The sequence below is a fragment of the Acomys minous genome (genome assembly GCF_964271855.1).
Source record: "Acomys minous genome assembly, chromosome: 8".
Lineage (NCBI taxonomy): Eukaryota > Metazoa > Chordata > Mammalia > Rodentia > Muridae > Acomys > Acomys minous.
The window spans coordinates 111,793,687-111,811,376 of record NC_140489.1 but is presented as its reverse complement, the minus strand read 5'-3'; the positions used below and the strand labels follow the sequence as shown (position 1 = coordinate 111,811,376).

The 17,690-nt window shown below is 42.1% G+C and overlaps 1 protein-coding gene across 4 annotated transcripts in view; it reads right to left on the bottom strand.

Annotated features, from left to right (window-relative positions):
* The window catches only part of RMDN2 (regulator of microtubule dynamics 2), a 49,235-nt gene extending 32,356 nt beyond the window's left edge, over nucleotides 1-16,879 (bottom strand). Inside the window, exons 1-3 of one of the 4 annotated variants that reach the window (XM_084793126.1) lie at nucleotides 16,686-16,879; nucleotides 9,500-9,967; nucleotides 2,921-3,829 (exon numbers count right to left, since the gene is read on the bottom strand). In XM_084793126.1, the coding sequence (XP_084649252.1) occupies nucleotides 2,921-3,829; nucleotides 9,500-9,951 (1,361 nt within the window). In that variant the 5' untranslated portion in view covers nucleotides 9,952-9,967; nucleotides 16,686-16,879. Of the gene's footprint in view, nucleotides 1-2,920; nucleotides 3,830-4,463; nucleotides 4,625-9,499; nucleotides 9,968-15,085; nucleotides 15,712-16,685 lie in introns of those variants that run through there. The other 3 variants (XM_084793124.1, XM_084793125.1, XM_084793123.1) reach the window with 3 other exon arrangements.
* Between the last annotated feature and the right edge of the window lie 811 nt (nucleotides 16,880-17,690).

Here is a 17,690-nt window from a genome sequence, read left to right as displayed (position 1 = left end):
ACCAAAATATAAAACTTTTGTATATCAAAGAACACAACCAGCAAAGTAAAATTCAGCCTAGACATATGGAGGAAATATTTTCAAGTCATATCTCTGATAAGAGGTTAATATCCCCAATACATAAGGAACTCCGAAAAGAGCAACAACAACAAAATGGAAATTTTGAATTAAAAAAAAAAGAGCAAGGGATTTTAATAGGTTTTCTCTAAAGAAAATAAAATATCACTTCACACCCATTAGAACAAAACAGATAGATGTTGACAAATTAAGGAACCAAAGAAACCTTGTGGCTTCCTGGCATGAATGTAAAATTAGTGCAGATATTACAGAAAACATTAGATGGCTCCTTAAATATTTAAAAATCAGATTACATCATGATCTAGAAATTTGTTATAGACTCAAAAACAATTTAAAGTAAGGCCTTGTCACATGTCCTGGTCTGAAACTGAGCTGGAAGCTTCCTGTGCCCTGGCTAGGCCTCAATTGCTACAAAGTTCTATGCAGATTCTGGGAGAGAACTGCCATTAATAATAATTTTACTCAGCTATGAAGTCTTCAGTGCAGTAATAACTACTGGTCCTGGCCAGATATACCCACTAGTGTAATAATGGTAAGCCTGTTAAGAGAGTAACCAATCTTCTTTCTGACTGGATTTGAAGCCTGCTCCACAGGGGGAAATTCATATCTAATACTACAAAGTCAGCCAAAAGCCTATGGCTGGGAAGGGCACAGTCCCTAGTGAGGAGGCTACTACTGTCGTTTTTTTTTTTTTCTAACTGGACATAACATGGTTGTCAAACTGCCCTCTAAATAACTATGTTTATGCTAATAGATTAGTGGTACTGTCAACTTTGGTCAGAAAAGCTTTTATTTTCCAGTGGCCAGCAGTAACTCCAGAAACCTACAACTGTTCAAGTGATAAGAATAAGTGACTGCTGACTACTAACCAATAAATGGGGCATCTATACTACCCCCTGCCAAGCTCAGGGAATATCACAAAAGGGGTGGGAAGAATGCAAGAGTTGGAAGAAGGGTTGTATGGTGTGGAATGCTATCAGGCTGGAATTTACAGAAGTAGGCTTGTCAACATCCAGGCACAGCATAGGGAGAAGTTCTTGAGGCCCCTTCCATCTCTGAGAATTTATACATTGTTAAAGGTTGATGGGGAAAATTTATCTTCAGTGGCATAACTACTGGTAAGGTGTCCAGGATCCTGTAAACAAGCCTCCCTCAGTTTCCTATAGTAATCATAATGAAACTGATTAGGTTGTTAGGGAAAAAAAAAGACATGAAACAGAAGTGGGGAACTAGGTGAGAAAAAGGGATCAAAGAGAATAAGAGGGAAAAAAGAGGGTAAGAGTGAATAGGACTGAAATACATTGTGTACATGTATGAAAACATCACAATGAAACCCATTATTATGCATAATTGATATATGCTAATACATTAAAAAGTATCATCTCCAAGAGGCATTCACACTCATGTTCACAGTAGACTTATTCACAATAGTTCAACACTGAGGAAACCCAAATTATCTCTTGTCAGATGAATAGCTAGGTGAGATATGATTCACACAGAAGATATTATTCAGCTTTACAAAATAAGAAATATTTTTGACATATGCTACATAAGCCTTTGACAACATAATGTAAATGAAATGAGAAGTGAGGGGAAAATAATTAGTTGTTCCTTAATGGATACAAAAAGATCAGCAGGGATGAATGCTAGTCCTACAACAATGTGGGTGTGATCAACGCTTCCGAGCTGTGCTCCTCAAAATGGCTACAATGATACACGTCCTGTTCTTTGCTCGTAGTAAATGTAAAATTAAAAAGAATTTTCACGTGTTAAGATGAACAGAAACCCTTGCATATAAAAATAACAGTTCAGCTTAACGACGGGGATTGAGGTTTCAGCTTAATATGATAAGAAACTGAAAATAATGCAAGTACCCTTTTATGAACAAAGTCTGATTATATTAAAACAAGTGTTTTTTAGTTGCTTACAGTATTATCTCTACTTATTGCTTGTTTTTGAGAATACTTTTTGCCTTCTGGAAAAAAATAAGAAAAATGCCTTAAGAATATAGTTTTGAGAGGCCAATACATATGCTTTTTTATCTGATTTCATGGTTCCTTAAGTTCTCATATTTGTGTATATATAAATATGCAATTAAGTTATTAAGCAAAAATTCTGGTTTATGGACTGGTGAGGTGGCTCATCAGAGAAAGGTGCTTGCCACCAAGCCTGATGATGTGAGTCTGACATCTGGGACCTACATGGTAGAGAGAATTGTCTCCTAAGAGCTGTCATCTGGCCTCCGCACACACACTATGGTATGCATATACACCCACCACGTAAGTATATATAACTTAAAAATCCGGGTTTTAAATAATCTACGTTTCCATATATCACTGTTTATGGTGTTAATGAAGACTCTGTCAGTGTGATGACTGATGTGAATGAAGGTGTATGAAGCAGTCACCATAACTCTACAGATTATGTAGGAATACCATCTCTTGTGAATAGGATGGAAGGAGGCTCAGTACTCTTAAGGGTGTATTACATTCAGGTAACTCACACAGAAAAACTAGGTGTCATTTTTCAGACCACAATATTTTACCATAGTCACTTAGAAATTTAGGACTAGTCAATCTGTGCACTCTACTCTGACAAATGCCTGAAACATGAAATTATCTTTGGCTTCCACATTCTAACAATGTCTACAAACTTTCAGAACTACATTGTTCCATTTAAACTGTAAAATGGAAGAACTCTCTCTCCCCGACTGCGGTAGAGCTATGTGAGAGCCGATTTCCAAGAGAAGTGAGCACTGGTTTCTGTTGACTTCTGAGAGTGACTGCTGGGCCATTTCCTGACTTAAGCCGCCCTTCTGAGAGAAAAGGAAAATCCCAGTGACCTTATTTCATTCAATTCAATAGGCGAAGGAATAGCTTCATCGAAAGGCGAGGCAGGGAAACTCTCTTCCTCAAAGGGGCCTGAGGTAACTTCAACAGTTAAGTTATTGATATTTTTATAAGGTGAAGGAAATCTGGCGTGGAGGAGGCTGGCCGAAGTCACATTCCGAGACAGATGCTCGACACCGGCTGGCGAGGGATCTCTGCTCCGACTCTGAGACCTGTGATGAAGGGCGTCGTCCGAATCCTTACTTAGTTGGCCATATCCACTGCTATCGGCAACAGACACTTGATTGGAAGAAGAAATAACAGTTGAAAGTGAAAAGAGAGATGTTGTTAGGCTTGGAGGGTAGGATGCTCTCTCAACAGTCCAATGGCTGGAAGAAACGGCTTTTGTTTCCAAATTTGGAAAATATTTACGGCCATGTTTAGTATCAGAGAAGCTGATATGTTTTTGAGCATGAATATTTGTTGACCTTTTAGATAAGCCTTGAAGTTTGTTTGAATGAGACGGGTTCAGACTACTTTGAGGAGTATCGTAGACAATGTTATTCCTGTAACAGGAAACTACACTTAGCTTGCTGGGCGAAAAACATTGAGCTCTAACGGCACTAAAGAGATTTGAAGATCTTGTGGCGTTTAAGGTTAAGTCTTCCTGAGAATCAAAGTTAACTCTACTTTGCTGTCGCTTTTTCCTTCGAAATCTCGTCAGTAAGCTGTGTCTTCCTTTAGAGAGATATAAGCGGCCAGATGCACTTGATGAGGAAGATAATTTTCTATTTGTCTTGTATGCTATATAATCCGGAGCTCCTTCTAGCTGTAAAATATTAGAGGCTCCATGATGCACGGCCTGTGGAGGAACTTGGTCTTCGGGACAATTTGGTTGGAAGCTCTGGTCCTCTTTCCAGCAGCTGGAGTGAAAAATGGGCCACATGGGGAAGAAAAAGCAAAGGGGAGCTCAGTGGAGACATATCAAACTTCCTAAGTAACAGTATTTACCATACCAATGGGAAACAACAGCTAATTAGAGAATGGTGTGATTAAGTTTAATGGCTGCACAGATGTGCCCACAAGCATGCACAGATAGGTAGATTGTCTCTCTACAGGAGCCTGCGAACTCTGTTAAAGCTTAGGGGGTGGGCGAGGGAGAGAATCAGGGAAGCAGAGAGAGAAAAATAAAGGGAACCATAAAATGACATCAGGCATAACAGAGCGCGCGCACACACACACACACACACACACACACACACACACACACGCCACATTATCTTTTTGAGACGATTAAACTACCATTTGAAGAAAATTAACTGAAGTAAACCTATAGTCCTTGACTAATTTACATTTTAATATATCTGCCATGGATGAAGAAAAAAAAATCTCTCTTGGGTGGGAGGATGCGTCCACTAAACACAGAGATCTGCAGTTGCTGTGGGGAACTAAAGGCAGCACCACACTGCGTTTCTGAACACTTTCAACATTCTTCAGTGTGCAAACACGAAACACGTGAAGTGCTGTGCTTTGCCCTGCTTTGTCTTTAAGGCATACCTTAAGCATTCTCCCATACTGAATTTCATCCAAAGTAAGTCTTTCCCTTCTGGGCCATCACTCGTAAGACGTAAGATGCCCTGTGTAGGTGGAACAGGTCAGAAGACTGAATGCTTAAGCGGCACGTGGAACTGCATGGCAAGAAGAGAATGTGGTGACAGAGGCTTCTAGAACCTAGCGACACTGGCTTAGGAGAACACTGTTCTGTGGCTCACCTCTCTGAAGAGCTGAAGTTTCTATGGCTACGGAATGTATAGTTTGATTTCATTATGCTCAAGGAATCGGCTGGCAAATTAAGAGCTAAAAGCCACGGTCGACTGAAGGCAACAACGCACACGATTCCTATGCAGTTCTTTCCCTGGACAGCCTCCCACCAGCAACCTTACACACTGTTGGTCTCTTAGTCCTTCCTTCCTCCATTTGGACATTTATTGCTCAATGCATTTATGTCCAGCGAAGTGCTAAGGTGACAAAGGATGTATACTGAAGAGAAATGAAATAGGGAGGAGATACTTAGAAAGCACCTGTTTCTGTGAAAGAAAAAAAGTGTTTGAGTCACAGCCATACCCTTTACTGGCTGTAGGTGCTTTCAAACCCAGGGGTAGATATTAGTTTTTGGTAGATGAGGCAGAAGGCGTTGTATGTCTTCAATTCCTAAGTCTCTGCAGAAAGAAAGTTCCTGACCTCCTTTTAGTACATTTGATACATTGAATCCCTTCTTTCTTTGCCTTGACTCATGGTGCTGGGGGGTCCAATCCAGGCCCTTGCAATTGCTAGGCAGGTGCCTCACAAACACTCAGGTGAGTGCCCAGGCCCACCCCTTCTAACCGACAGAACATGGAGAGCTTACAGAACTCACCGTGGATTAGACGGGGTGCAAAGCACTGTCCTCCATCAGCTCAATTACGGCGTAAAACAACATGACATATGGTATTAAATGCACTTTAGTTAAAAATCACTTTATCTGTAATTACTGCGTGTTTGTCTGGAGGTGGGGGTGGGCATGTGTGGTATCACGGCATGAGGGTGGAGGTCAGTGGACATCTCTTGCGCGTCAGATCTCTCCTTCCATCTTGGTTTCCAGGGATAGAACACAGGCTGTCAGGCTTGTGTGGCAAAGGCCACGCCCTCTGATCCATTTCACTGGCCTCAGCTACACTTGATTAAAAGAATTCAGGTCTGGGAAATTGATGTCACACATGCGGTTGAAGGTAAGCCAGGGTGAGTCCTTGTGTGGGAACGATGACAGCAGAGGGCCTCCTTCGTGCTCTTGGAACCTCACTCTTCCTTGGCTTCTCAGTCCTCTGCTGCTTTGTTCTGGGCTGGGGCTGTTTTGTTTTGTTCTCCCACCTCAACACACACTTGCAGCACCAGTCAGTACTCGGTGTCCTTTGCAGGCTCACTCACCTCCGCCCACTCCAGTCGCACCGCTTCCCGAAGACTAGAGATGCTGTTCTCGCCTCTCTTCCCGCATTCCACACTTGTGTTCTCAAAGCACCCATCCCTACAGAATCCGGGCTTTGCAAGGCCACTCGTGGGATGGTCTCTGCTCTGCAGCGGTCTCCTCTCACAGCTGCAGGCGAGCCAGTGCTTGAACGGGCAGCGGCTTCGGCCTCTCATCATGCCCTTGCCAGGCAGCGTCAAGCACAGTATGCTAAGCGCTTGAAAACTTTCGTGTGGTCCTTCATCTTCAAGGCTCTGGCCAAAATGCAGGAAAGTGGCCGGGTGTACAGGACTGCTTTGTTCTGAGTTGTGCCTCCAGGGTTCAGACAGTGCCTGGCACAGGGTAGACACAGCCAGCGAGTAAGGAGGACTTCAGCTTTCCTCTTAGTTTCTCTCTCTGGCCACTTTCCCCTCTCTTTCTCTTTTCTCTCCCCTCCCCCATCACAGAAGAGCAGATCTGTTTGCAAGCATATGAGAATATGCTCAATGTCACGAACGTTCAGGGAAACACAAGTTTGTAAAGGATTAGTTAACATGTCATCTTCATAAATGTGTTTAAAATGTAAAGTCCGATGTTATAAATATTAATAGGGGACAATAAGAATTCTTATATGGTCATGGTTTGGGAACTGAGTATATTTAAAAGACCTATTAATATTCATATAACAAATAATATAGTCTCTAAGTCAGCACCTCGAACACGTGCTTTAAAAACCTTCTCCCATGTACCTAAGGAGTTATAAGGAAGCATTATTTATAGGAGAAAACAAATGATGACCTAAATATTGACAATATAGAACACCAATATACCATAGAATGCAATGCCACATTAAAAAAAAACCATACATTTATATGCATCAACATGGAAAAGCCTCAAAACAGAAAAAAAAAAAATTAAAGCATAAACAGCTACAAAAACCATTGTGTCAAATGTCAGTTTTGTAAATTTTTGGAACAAAACACCACTTATACCTTGTATATAGGAACACAAAAAATGTAGCGGCAACCCTGAAACTGTCAAAACTTGCATGCAGATTAAGGTAGGGGTTATCTCCTAAAGAAAAGATTTCAATTACAATGCTACATTTTTAATAGATTAGAAAAATATCATCTAACTAGAACAACTTTGAAGGATACAAAAAAAATTACCATTCTAATCAGTGTCTCTGTGTGTTTTCCTGGAAGCCTAGACCTGAATTACAACACCAAACTGACCTGACAGAAGGGACTAACTGTAAGTCAGAAACGACAGAATCAACCACAGCAACAACAACAACAAACAAACAACACCCTCCCCCAAAGGCAAGGTCTGTATTTCAGCTCCCGGAGCACAAAGTGAAAGGATTCTCCAGTACAGCCCAAAAGCTGGGCACAGTCAGTGGCCCGACTCTCAGCATCCTTTTGATGTTCCCGAGTTGGCACAGTGTCCACTTTGGCACATGCCTTGTACTTTCCTGGTTTTCTCCTGGGGTCTCTGACATGCTTGTGGTGGCTAAGGAGTCCCTGGTGGGAAGCTGGTGGAGACCAGGCAAGTTCCAAGGGGAGAGAGAAGGCCTAGAGAGATGGCTCTAGCTTATAGATATTTATCTACAAAGACATGATACATCTTTTTGTGTCTCATTAAAAACAATAATTAAAATATGATTTTTTTTTTGCTTAAAACTTTTCTAAAGCAGTGTTAGGGGGAAAGGATTCTTCTCATTTACTTAGTTTAGTGGCATTTAGTACAGTCTAGTCTGTCACTAGGGCTGTATTATATCTACCTTTGTGTGTCATTGCGATCAAAAACACCCACGATCAAGCAAGAGGAGGTACTATTTCACTGTCTCTGTCTTAAAGTTTTGATATATCCATACCAGCTACATCATTCATAATTTTCAAAAATCTTCCTTGAACCCATGTTCATTGTATATATACCCTAATATTTAGGGTTTAATTACATCTTGTAATTATCTCTTTTTAATCTGTCTTACACTGAACAAGGGCTGCTTCTTTTTCTAGAATGTTAGAATTGTCCTGGGCCCGCAGGCTTAAATTCATTGCGACGGGGTTTTAAGAATACAAGCCACTCCCCATGTTAGCCTGTGCTCCTACCCCAAGCTTCCGGGTCCCCGCCCAGTCTCTAGCTTTAATATGTCCTGTGTGTGAAGGGACGGTGCAAGCCTCATCCAGCACCCCAATGAAAGAATGCCACAGACTTCCACGCACGCAGGACAGGCATCTGTTTGGTCTTCTGTACCTCTCAGCGATGCCCCACAGTGTGTAGACTTCTGCTCACTATTAGAGGACGAAGCTGTTATTAGCCATCCTCATGAATAGTCCCAGGTCTCTGCTCTGATTGACACTTTCTAACGTAGCTTAGATGCTTTCTAAACATTCCACTTGCCTGTTTGAAAACTAGTTTCTGTTCAGGAACACCAAGGTCTTAGACATGATGTCTTCATCTGTGGCTTTTCCTTACGAGAGAACTTCATAGTCACCCCCGCCCCCGCTCCGTGCCCCTCGCCGCTCAGCATACAAACAGATGCTTGACCGTTCTGGACCTAGCACTGATGCCTAAGACCTGACCAGCTACGTACACTTCACCCTTCCTCTTTGTCTTCTCCCTTCGGATGCCACCTCCCAGTTGCACAGAAAGTGTGCGGATCACCCATCCAGTTAATAAGGTTTTAAGGACACTTACTCTGTGAAGGCACAGAGGTCACAAAGACAACAAGGTCCCTACTCTCAAGGATGCTGGCTCTAACACATTCAGTACAGATCCTTTAAAAACAACAAACAAACAAACAAACAAACAACAAAACCCTGGTTATTTTGTTCTTCAAAAACACTATCCAGGGTCAATGTTTTAAATTCACAGAATATTTGTTTCCCAACTAAGGGGATATTTGTTCTTAGAATTCAGGATATTAGCCCATGAAGGGATGAAACAAAATCACTTACATATCCTCTAATCTTTCTAGACCTGCAGTAAAAGTCTGTGGCTACTAGCTCCAAGCGGTACATTTAACTACATTAAATAAAATTATACTCACAATGAGTTAAAATTATAAGTTCCTTTCTTCAGTTGTACCTGTCCACATATTAAGTGCTTAAGGGTTAAACATAGCTACTGGCTACTATGCTGGGCAGCACAGATACAGCCACTGAACTCCTATAGCATCACAGGAAGTTGTATTGAACCGCACCGGTCTAGGGGCTTTGTCTATAAAAGCCACACAGTGCTCACACTGTAAAATAGGTTACCCATCTTGGCAAATGATGATTGTCTTCTCCAACTCTTACATGACGCCACTTACTACTAGTTATTTATAATAACCAAATTATAAAATTAGTTATCCTGGAAAACAATGACTTTTCTAAATTCTAACAGGATGTCTTTATATAAACATATATATATGTAATATAGTCTAAGGGAATAATATATATATATATATATATATATATATATATATATATATATATATATGGAAAACAAACACTCCTTTCATTTCCTTTTACTAGCAGAGCAAATGACTGTGAATCGCTATCTACATAACAGCAGTAATGTGAGAAATGATCACTTTGACCCGGGAAACGCTGAGGACACTTACCCTCCTTCACTTTCCGCTTCCTCTGAACTGTTGCTTGTTGCTGAACTTTGAACGGTTGTCACCTTCTTTTTCCTAGCTCTGTGCTGAGGACTCATCTTATGAACTGTCACCTTCCCTCCAAGTTCATCTTGTATATATTCCTCCAGCTTTGGAATTGCTTCTTTAAGACATCGGATTTCCTCCTTAAGTTCTTCCATGTTGGTCAGTAACTCATTTAACTTTTCCAGTATCTGAAGTTGTCTTCTTTGAAAGACCGTTGATGGTCCCTGTTCACCGTGGCTTTCATCTTGCAAAGTTGGGGAACCGAACTTCTTACCAAGAGAAAAGAATTTAGGAAAGGTCACTGTTGTCCTTGGCTTACGGACCTTGTGGTACCATAAGACGATCAAGCTGATTCCAGCAGTCCCCGCCATGATGCCAAGGATCAGTTCTTTGTTTGTGGAATGAGGCATTTCTTGGCTGTTATTTCTAAAATGTAAAAAGCACAATTGTAAATGAATGTTGTTTCTCTGTCCAGGACAAAAATATCAATGCCTTTTTAATCAATAAAAGAAAAACCTTTTGTCATAAAAACGATCTGACAAATCAATCACAAGCTAAAATACACCATGAGCAAGTGTCTCTTTAGCTCATATCTCAAGAGAATATTTTATTAAGGCTATTACTGAAGTCTACTTTAATTCTGATTTTATTACTATCTCTCTACAGTCAACCTGAAGTTTACCCTTTAACTATACTTTAAAGTATCATCAGCTTGAGAAAATCATGTAAGAATTCAAGATGTCTTTGTTTTCGTTGGTATTTTGCGTGCAGCTGACATGTGAAATTGCTTGGTCTTGGCTTATCATTAAAGACAAGAGACTCTTCCTTAGCATATGAGCATATAAGCATATAAATATACTTAGAAGCTGCCAATGCCAAACTTGGTTTCACTTTGATTTCCTGTACTAAACATATATTTGTGTTAAGATTTGCTAGCAACTTGGGAGGAATAGCTGCAAGTTATCCCTGTTGGGGACAGATGATAAAAACACTGCTAACTAGAACCCTGATCAAACAGAAAGAAATGACTCCTGGATCCCAGTTGGAAGTAGCTTCTAGATTACGGGGAAAAAAGAAAAACCAACCAAACAAACAGGTAGGCAGTCTCATAGAAACTAAAGTGTCTAGAATTCATGTGCCAGAGTATAGAGGATAAGGAATGTTATGTCCAGAAAACACACAGTTACACTCCATGGGGCGGGGGGCTGGCAAAGAATAACTTCAGCTGTAGGTTACACTGGTCCCAAGGGTCGCATAGAATGGAGAAATGTTCAAGATGACAAGAAGAAAGACTATGTGAGGCTCTTTCAGAAGACAGCTCATAAGGTGGGGGGCTAAAGAAACCTTAGAGTTGAGGCTATTTAGGCTTCTTGCAAACTAGACTCAAAATAAGCCTCCAAAGTACGGATTCATGAGTGATTTAACTGGCACAAAGATAAAAGTGTGTCATACTGGAGATAAACAGGGGGTAAAAAAAGCAGAACTCAGCAACACACAACCAGAATGTCCAACACCCAGCAACTATTTATCAGACATGCATAGAAACAGGAGAATGCCAGAGATGATGCAATCAGCAAACATAGGCTTCAAACGATTATTTAAAATATTTGCCACTTATTATAAATAAAATACTACTTTGTTATAAAAGTACAACTATATTCACAGTAAAGATACACATGATGGGGAGAGAAAAAAAAACCAGTCTGTAATTTCCAGAAGTGAAAACTAAAAATCTGGAAAAATGTTTTATGAGGTAAAATTGATAGCGATAAAAAGAAAAAACAAACAAACAAACAAACAAACACCATGGGAGGAAAACAAAAAAACCCAGTGCACTTGAAGACATGGCAATGAAAATTATCCCTAAATGGAGGAGGAGGAGGAAAAGCAGGCAAGCAGGCCAGTGGGGCCCCATGAACAGCTAAAACTGACAGGGAGTTACAAGGTGGAAAGGGTGAGCAAACAAGTCATGAATTAGTCAACTTAATCAGGCAGAATGAGACACCAAAGTCCACTATTATTATGCTGATAAAAATCATGAGGAAGAGAGCCAGAAAAAGAGGGGACAGGAGGAGAGAGGGAAGAAGGAGAAGGCTTATGTCTTCAGGAGCCACTTAAACAAGACAATGATGAAATGACATCTTTAAAATGTCTGGGGACCCCATGAACTGAAATTTCTATACCCCGTGAAATATCTTTCAACATTACAGGTAAAAAAAAAAGGGGGGGCGGGATTTCTGTTGTTTAACAAATGCTGAGACTATTATTCTCAAGTGACAAGTGTTAAAAAGAAATGCTAAGAAGTTCCTCAAACAGAAGCAAAACAGTAACCGTGAACATGTACAGATGGAGCCACACACCAATAGTGGCAAATGCGAGTAAACAGAAAAGTCAGTTTTCTCATTTTAAAGCTTACTTATGAAACAGTTGCTATTCAGTTTTCATGACCCCTGGTACTAGGAGTTCAGCTAGAGTCACCCTTGCATCTTCCTAGGAGCCTACCCTGTTGTAGTCTCCAGCTTGTCACAGAGAAGCACCCTCACCCCCAAGGTTTCTCTTTTCTCTGCAAGCCCTCTGTCCTCCGCTCCCACTCTCCTCAGACCTGCTATCAATCCTCATTTCTTTCTGTGCTCCATCTCTTACCCTGTTCCCCCTCTTTAACCACTTCCACTACCTGAGATCCACCCCAGGGAAGAGAGCCAACCCTGACACTACTAAGGAGACTCTGCTATGTTTGCAGACAGGAGACTAACATAGGTGGCCTCTGAGAGGCTCGACCCAGCAGCTGATGGAAACAGATGCAGAGACCCATTATCAAGAGAGTCATGTGAGAAAGTCATACCTCAGTCTCCACTTTCCTGTGGAGAGTGTTCTGACCATTGGCTAGATCTGGGTAGGGGTTTAAAGTTTACCGCCTGTATTGTCCTTGCCTGGTGCCTTAGTTTGAGCGGGACCCCTGAGCCCAAATCTGCCTATCATAATGTTCTACTTGTGGGTTTCTAGGACCCTCTGGATCCTTCTACTTTGACCTGGTGGCACTCAGAGGAAGGACAGCAGGTTACCAAGAAGAGACTTGATACCCTATGAGCATATACAGGGGGAGGTAATCCCCCTCAGGAACAGCCATAGGGGATGGGAGTAAGGGGAAAATGGGAGGGAGGGAAGAATGGGAGGATACAAGGGATGGGATAACCATTGAGATGTAACAAGAATAAATTAATAAAGGAGAAAAAAAAAAGAGAGTCATGTGAAAGGGGGAGAGGGGCAAAGAAAGACTCAGAGGGCACAGGAGCTAAACAAGAAGACCATCAGAGCCAATGAACCAGGGCCCAGGGGACACTGAAGCTCCACCCAATGATCATGCATGGACCGGACCTAGACACCCTACACAGACGTAGGGTCATCTCATATGGGTCCCCTAGTAAGGAGAATGTGGGCTAACTCTGACATGGACTCTCTTGCCTGCTTTTCAATCACTTCCCCTGGTGCGACTTGATATGCAGGGATGGGTGGGTAGGTGGGGGGGGCTCCATTTTTCTGAGGGGTAGGGGAGGGGGGATAGGGGAAACAGTGAGAGAGGATGGGACTGGGAGGAAAAGAGGGAGGGGGCTATGACCGGGTTATAAAGTGAATAATTAATAACACAAAAACAAAAACAGTTGCTATTGAATCTAAAGTGGCAACAACACATCATAGGTTTGTAACAGCCCTAGAAAGTAAGAGACAGGACAACAGTCCAAAGGAACAGAAAACCATAAAGGTATAGATAAACCAGTGTGTGTGTGTGTGTGTGTGTGTGTGTGTGTGTGTGTGTGTGTGTCTTGGGGCAGTGGTGGGATAAAAACAGAATACTAAAGACATTCACTTAGTCTAAAGGAAGGCACACTGGCCTGAGGAATGGGTAAATGCAAAACAAGTAGAAGAAAATATGCCAATTCTATAGAGAAACAGTGCCAAAAGGTTAAGAAAAACTTTATTTTCCAACCATAAAAGATGTAATAAAAAGCAAAATTGGTAAAGTAGAAGAAACAGTAGAGAATTGCACAGCTACAAACCAGAAGGCCAAAGCGATGGCCTCTAGCGCATGGGCACAAGGTTGACCTTTTACAGGAACACACACCACTCTTTGATAGTGATGGAAGAAAAGGCAGATTACGTTAGCCGAGACTCAGGTTAAATGGGTAGATGTAGGCGTTTATGAAGGTTCTCTTTGATTGCTTCTTATCCAAAACAGCCAGGCGTGAAAGCCAGGGCAGAAATACTAGACGGACATGAATCCTGAATTAGGTTATGTACCTGAAATCTTGCATCCTGTGCCTAGCATCCTATTCTTCTACATATTCTAGCAAGGCATTGTTTCCTGTCTACTACGTGGCCAGCTAAACACAATGCTTTAGACGGCCTATGGGAGAGGGCTACAAAGAAAAAGCAGCAGGAATGTTTCTTTACAGATTCCTATTGTAGTTGAGATGGATCAAGGGACCTGAGTTCAATCCCCATGCCCCCATGGTAGAGGGAAAGAAACAATTCCTACAATGGCATGCAAACACACACACACACACACACACACACACACAGTAGAACACAAAATTAAATTCTTATTATATTATACTATACGCATGGACAACAGTTACTATCCATTTTGGATGCTTCATCTCATTAAAAAAAAAAAGTCTTTCAGAAATTACCTCAGATTTTGGTGACTATTATCTCTTAAGACACTGATTTAAAATCGCTCTCTTACACCAATTCCAAAGACAACCTTGGTGCTTAGTCAGGCTTGTCTGACGGCTGAACATTTGCCAGTGGTTCTTTTCTTTTTCTTTCTCTCTTTTAAGCCCAAGTATTTTCTGAGGCAACTGACACACCTGGGAGCTGTAAATCTAACCAAGTGTTCGCTCCCACTCATGCAGGAGATACACCGACAGCAGAATCTAATGCACTTGTAACGGATGGGGTTGTTGATAATTACTATTGTTTGGCTCTGTAAAACATTATGCTATACCACAACACTAAATTACCTTGAAAGATTACCACTCCCCCCCCCAAAAAAATAGAAATAAAAAAAGCTACTGCACACTTATGGCATACATTTATATTACAAGTAAATCATGCATCATCAAACCTGATCATCTTGAGGCTTTTGTTTCTGCTTTTTATCCACTAATAAAACTACTAGGGCTGGGGAAAAGTTCAGTAGTGTGGTTCTTGCTTAGCATACATGAGACCCAGCATTAGGTCCCCAGCAACATTCACCCTCGCTCCCCTTCTTTCTAGCTCTGTCAGGGCCCTCCCCCCCGCCCCCCACCTCGCCCTTTACAAAGAATGTCCACATGCCCGTCTTGAAGCACAAAGTATTTTCCTGTGCTGATGCAGTCCTGTGGCCCCTGCCAGGCCAGCCTTGAACCTTATGTTACGAAACACACACATCTGAAAACCTTTTTCATTTAACAATAAACAGAAGTGAAAATCGGACTAGGAAAAAGACTTTATCCCCAAGAAAGAAGCAGGCTTAAAACACATGAGAAGCAGCCAAACTTTTACCTTTCTTTAGGTACCACACGGTTCCAAATAATCCTGTTGTAGTAGTTCAAAACAGTAGTGCCATTATTTTTTTCTTCAAACAAATGGCTGTCATTTACCCAGAGGGCTATCTGACTAAAGAAGTGAGAAAGGTTACCCCTGGCTTCCTGTTTCCTAAATCCTGGAGACATCTAGCCAGCCGCACGCGGAATCAGAAAGCTTCAGGCAAGGACACGGAGGAGAATGCTGATGGAGCAGAGATGTTCAGAGGTGAAAGAAAACCTCAAAACTACGAAAATTAAACTGAGAAGAGCTAGACCCAGCAGAGCCGGCATTTGTTTAAAACTCTCGCCGTTAGAAACATAGAGATCGGAGTATCTGAATTTTATGCTAAAATGTGCTTCTCTGTCAGTAATTTGAAAAGTAACACTGAATAGAAAGAGTGAAGTACAAACAAGAAGTAAATCAGTGTGTGCTTTGGAGCCAATAATCTGAAAATTACACTGATGAAAAAGAGAAGTACAAAAGCTGTAAATAAGAATCCGTGCCTGTTTACAGTATAATTTAAAAGGTTGTATAAAATTATTTATATTGTTTTTATACTTTTGCTTATAGTAGTATATTATTGTACTGAGTACATATAAAGCAATGAAAATTTATTGAACTGCACTTACAACTCACTTTCAGGTGCAAAATTTTGCATTTCAAAAGCAAAATATCATGACTTTAAACTTCCAGGTTGTAAATCACTTAAATGATGAAAAATGATAAGACATAGCGTTTATATAAATTACCTAAAATTAATATGACACACAACCAAAGGTTATTAGTAGAAAATCATCTAGCGAAACAATAAAGTGCTGACTTCTAAAACAACTAAGATATAAAATACTTTTAAAGGAAAATTTCACATTCGTATTTTAGTTTTCATCTCTGGATATTAAAATTAGGCTCTCAAACTAACTAGACTGTTTAGAGTAAGCTCCTAAGGAGCATTCACACCAGTTCACCGGCTGATCCTTCGTACTGGGAGAGGGCGTAAAACGCTGTAACTCATAAACCAGAGGAAGGAAAAACCTTACCAAGAGGGTCAAGACACATTATGGGTTACAAATCATTTTTAAGTTTCCAAAGGAACTGTTCTGAGCCCTTGGGGGGAATAAAAATAGCTATATTGTATACAGAGATGCAGAAAACCCAGTACTTTCCCAGTGAATTCTAACATTCATAGACATCAGATTCCCATGCCTTTCCTCATCTATAATTTGAGACCTCTTAGTATTCAGCTTATTTGCAAACGTTAGTAATTCGGTTAGTCTGGTTTCCATGTTTGTATAAAATAGGCAGCGAATCCAAATATTTTAGTGCGGGGAGCACGCCGAGAGAACAATGTTGGCACGAGGCTGAGGCAGGTACGTGCTCCGGTGGTCGCCCAGGGGTCGCACGGCCACCCCTCCCCTCCGGAATCCAGGCTCCGTGGGAGAGACTGTGCCGGGTCAGCAGGCGCTAAGCCACGACCCGGAAGTGAAGCTACCGCCGGAAGTGCCGCCGCCTCCTTCCACCCGTCCCCTGGCAGTCCGGCCAGCCTGCCCAGTGGCCCCTTCCCGGGCTCGGTACGCACCGATCGGTGGTCGCGGCGCGCGTTCCTCTGTGGTCGTAGCTGGAGCACCGGGGCCCGCGGGCGGACGGGCGGGGAGAGGAGAGCCGACTGGAGTCCTGGAGCCCGCGGGTCCCAAGGTCCGGCGCCGCGGCCTTCGCGTCTGACCCAGATAGCAGAGGCGCCGGGGGAGGAGCCGCTGGTGCCCCGGGCTCCCGCCTCCTCCCGCCGGCGCTTCTCAGCCTTGGGCTCCGGGCCTGCTTTTCACTGCGGGGAAAGCTGAGCCCTGTGGAGGGAGCGCCCCACAGGCCTGCTCGGAGGCCGCTGTCCCCCTCCTCCCGGCGGGTCCCGTAGCCCATCACTGCCACCGATTGCTTCCAAGTCCTTAGTTGAACTGCCCTCTGTCACAACGTTGATCCTTCTGTCAGTCAATTGCACATATCGCATCTTGCACTAATTTCTGGGTTTTTCTTTACTTCAACTCACTTTGGTTTTTGTTGTTGTTTGTTTTTAAAAAAAAGATTTACTTATTCTGTATACAGTGTTCTGCCTGCATGTACACATGTACACCGGAAGAGGGCATCAGATCTCATAGTTATGAGCCACCGTGTGGTTGCTGGGAATTGAACTCAGAACCTTGGGAGATCAGCCAGTGCTCTTAACCTCTGAGCCATCTCTCAGTTACCAGCCCCTTCATCTCCCTGCTGTTTTGAGCTGCCTTTAGTTCGAAACCAGTCTTCTCAAATGGCTGGCTTTGAAGGTTTATCCAGCTTCCCCTTCTCAGTTCGTATAATGATAATTCTGTCTCACTTCTAAAAAACCTGCTCACAAGTCCCTCTGTATAGTTCCCACTTGGAGCATGGTGTGAGTTGAGAACGAAGACTGTGCCAAAGTCCCTACCAACGTACTGAATAGGTTTAGAAATGGCTGCGCTCCTGTTTAGAAAAACACAGGAACCAAACTGTTGTTTACAGAATAAAGGTTAATTGGACAAGATATGCTGAAAGGAATTGGAAGATTTTACAATTT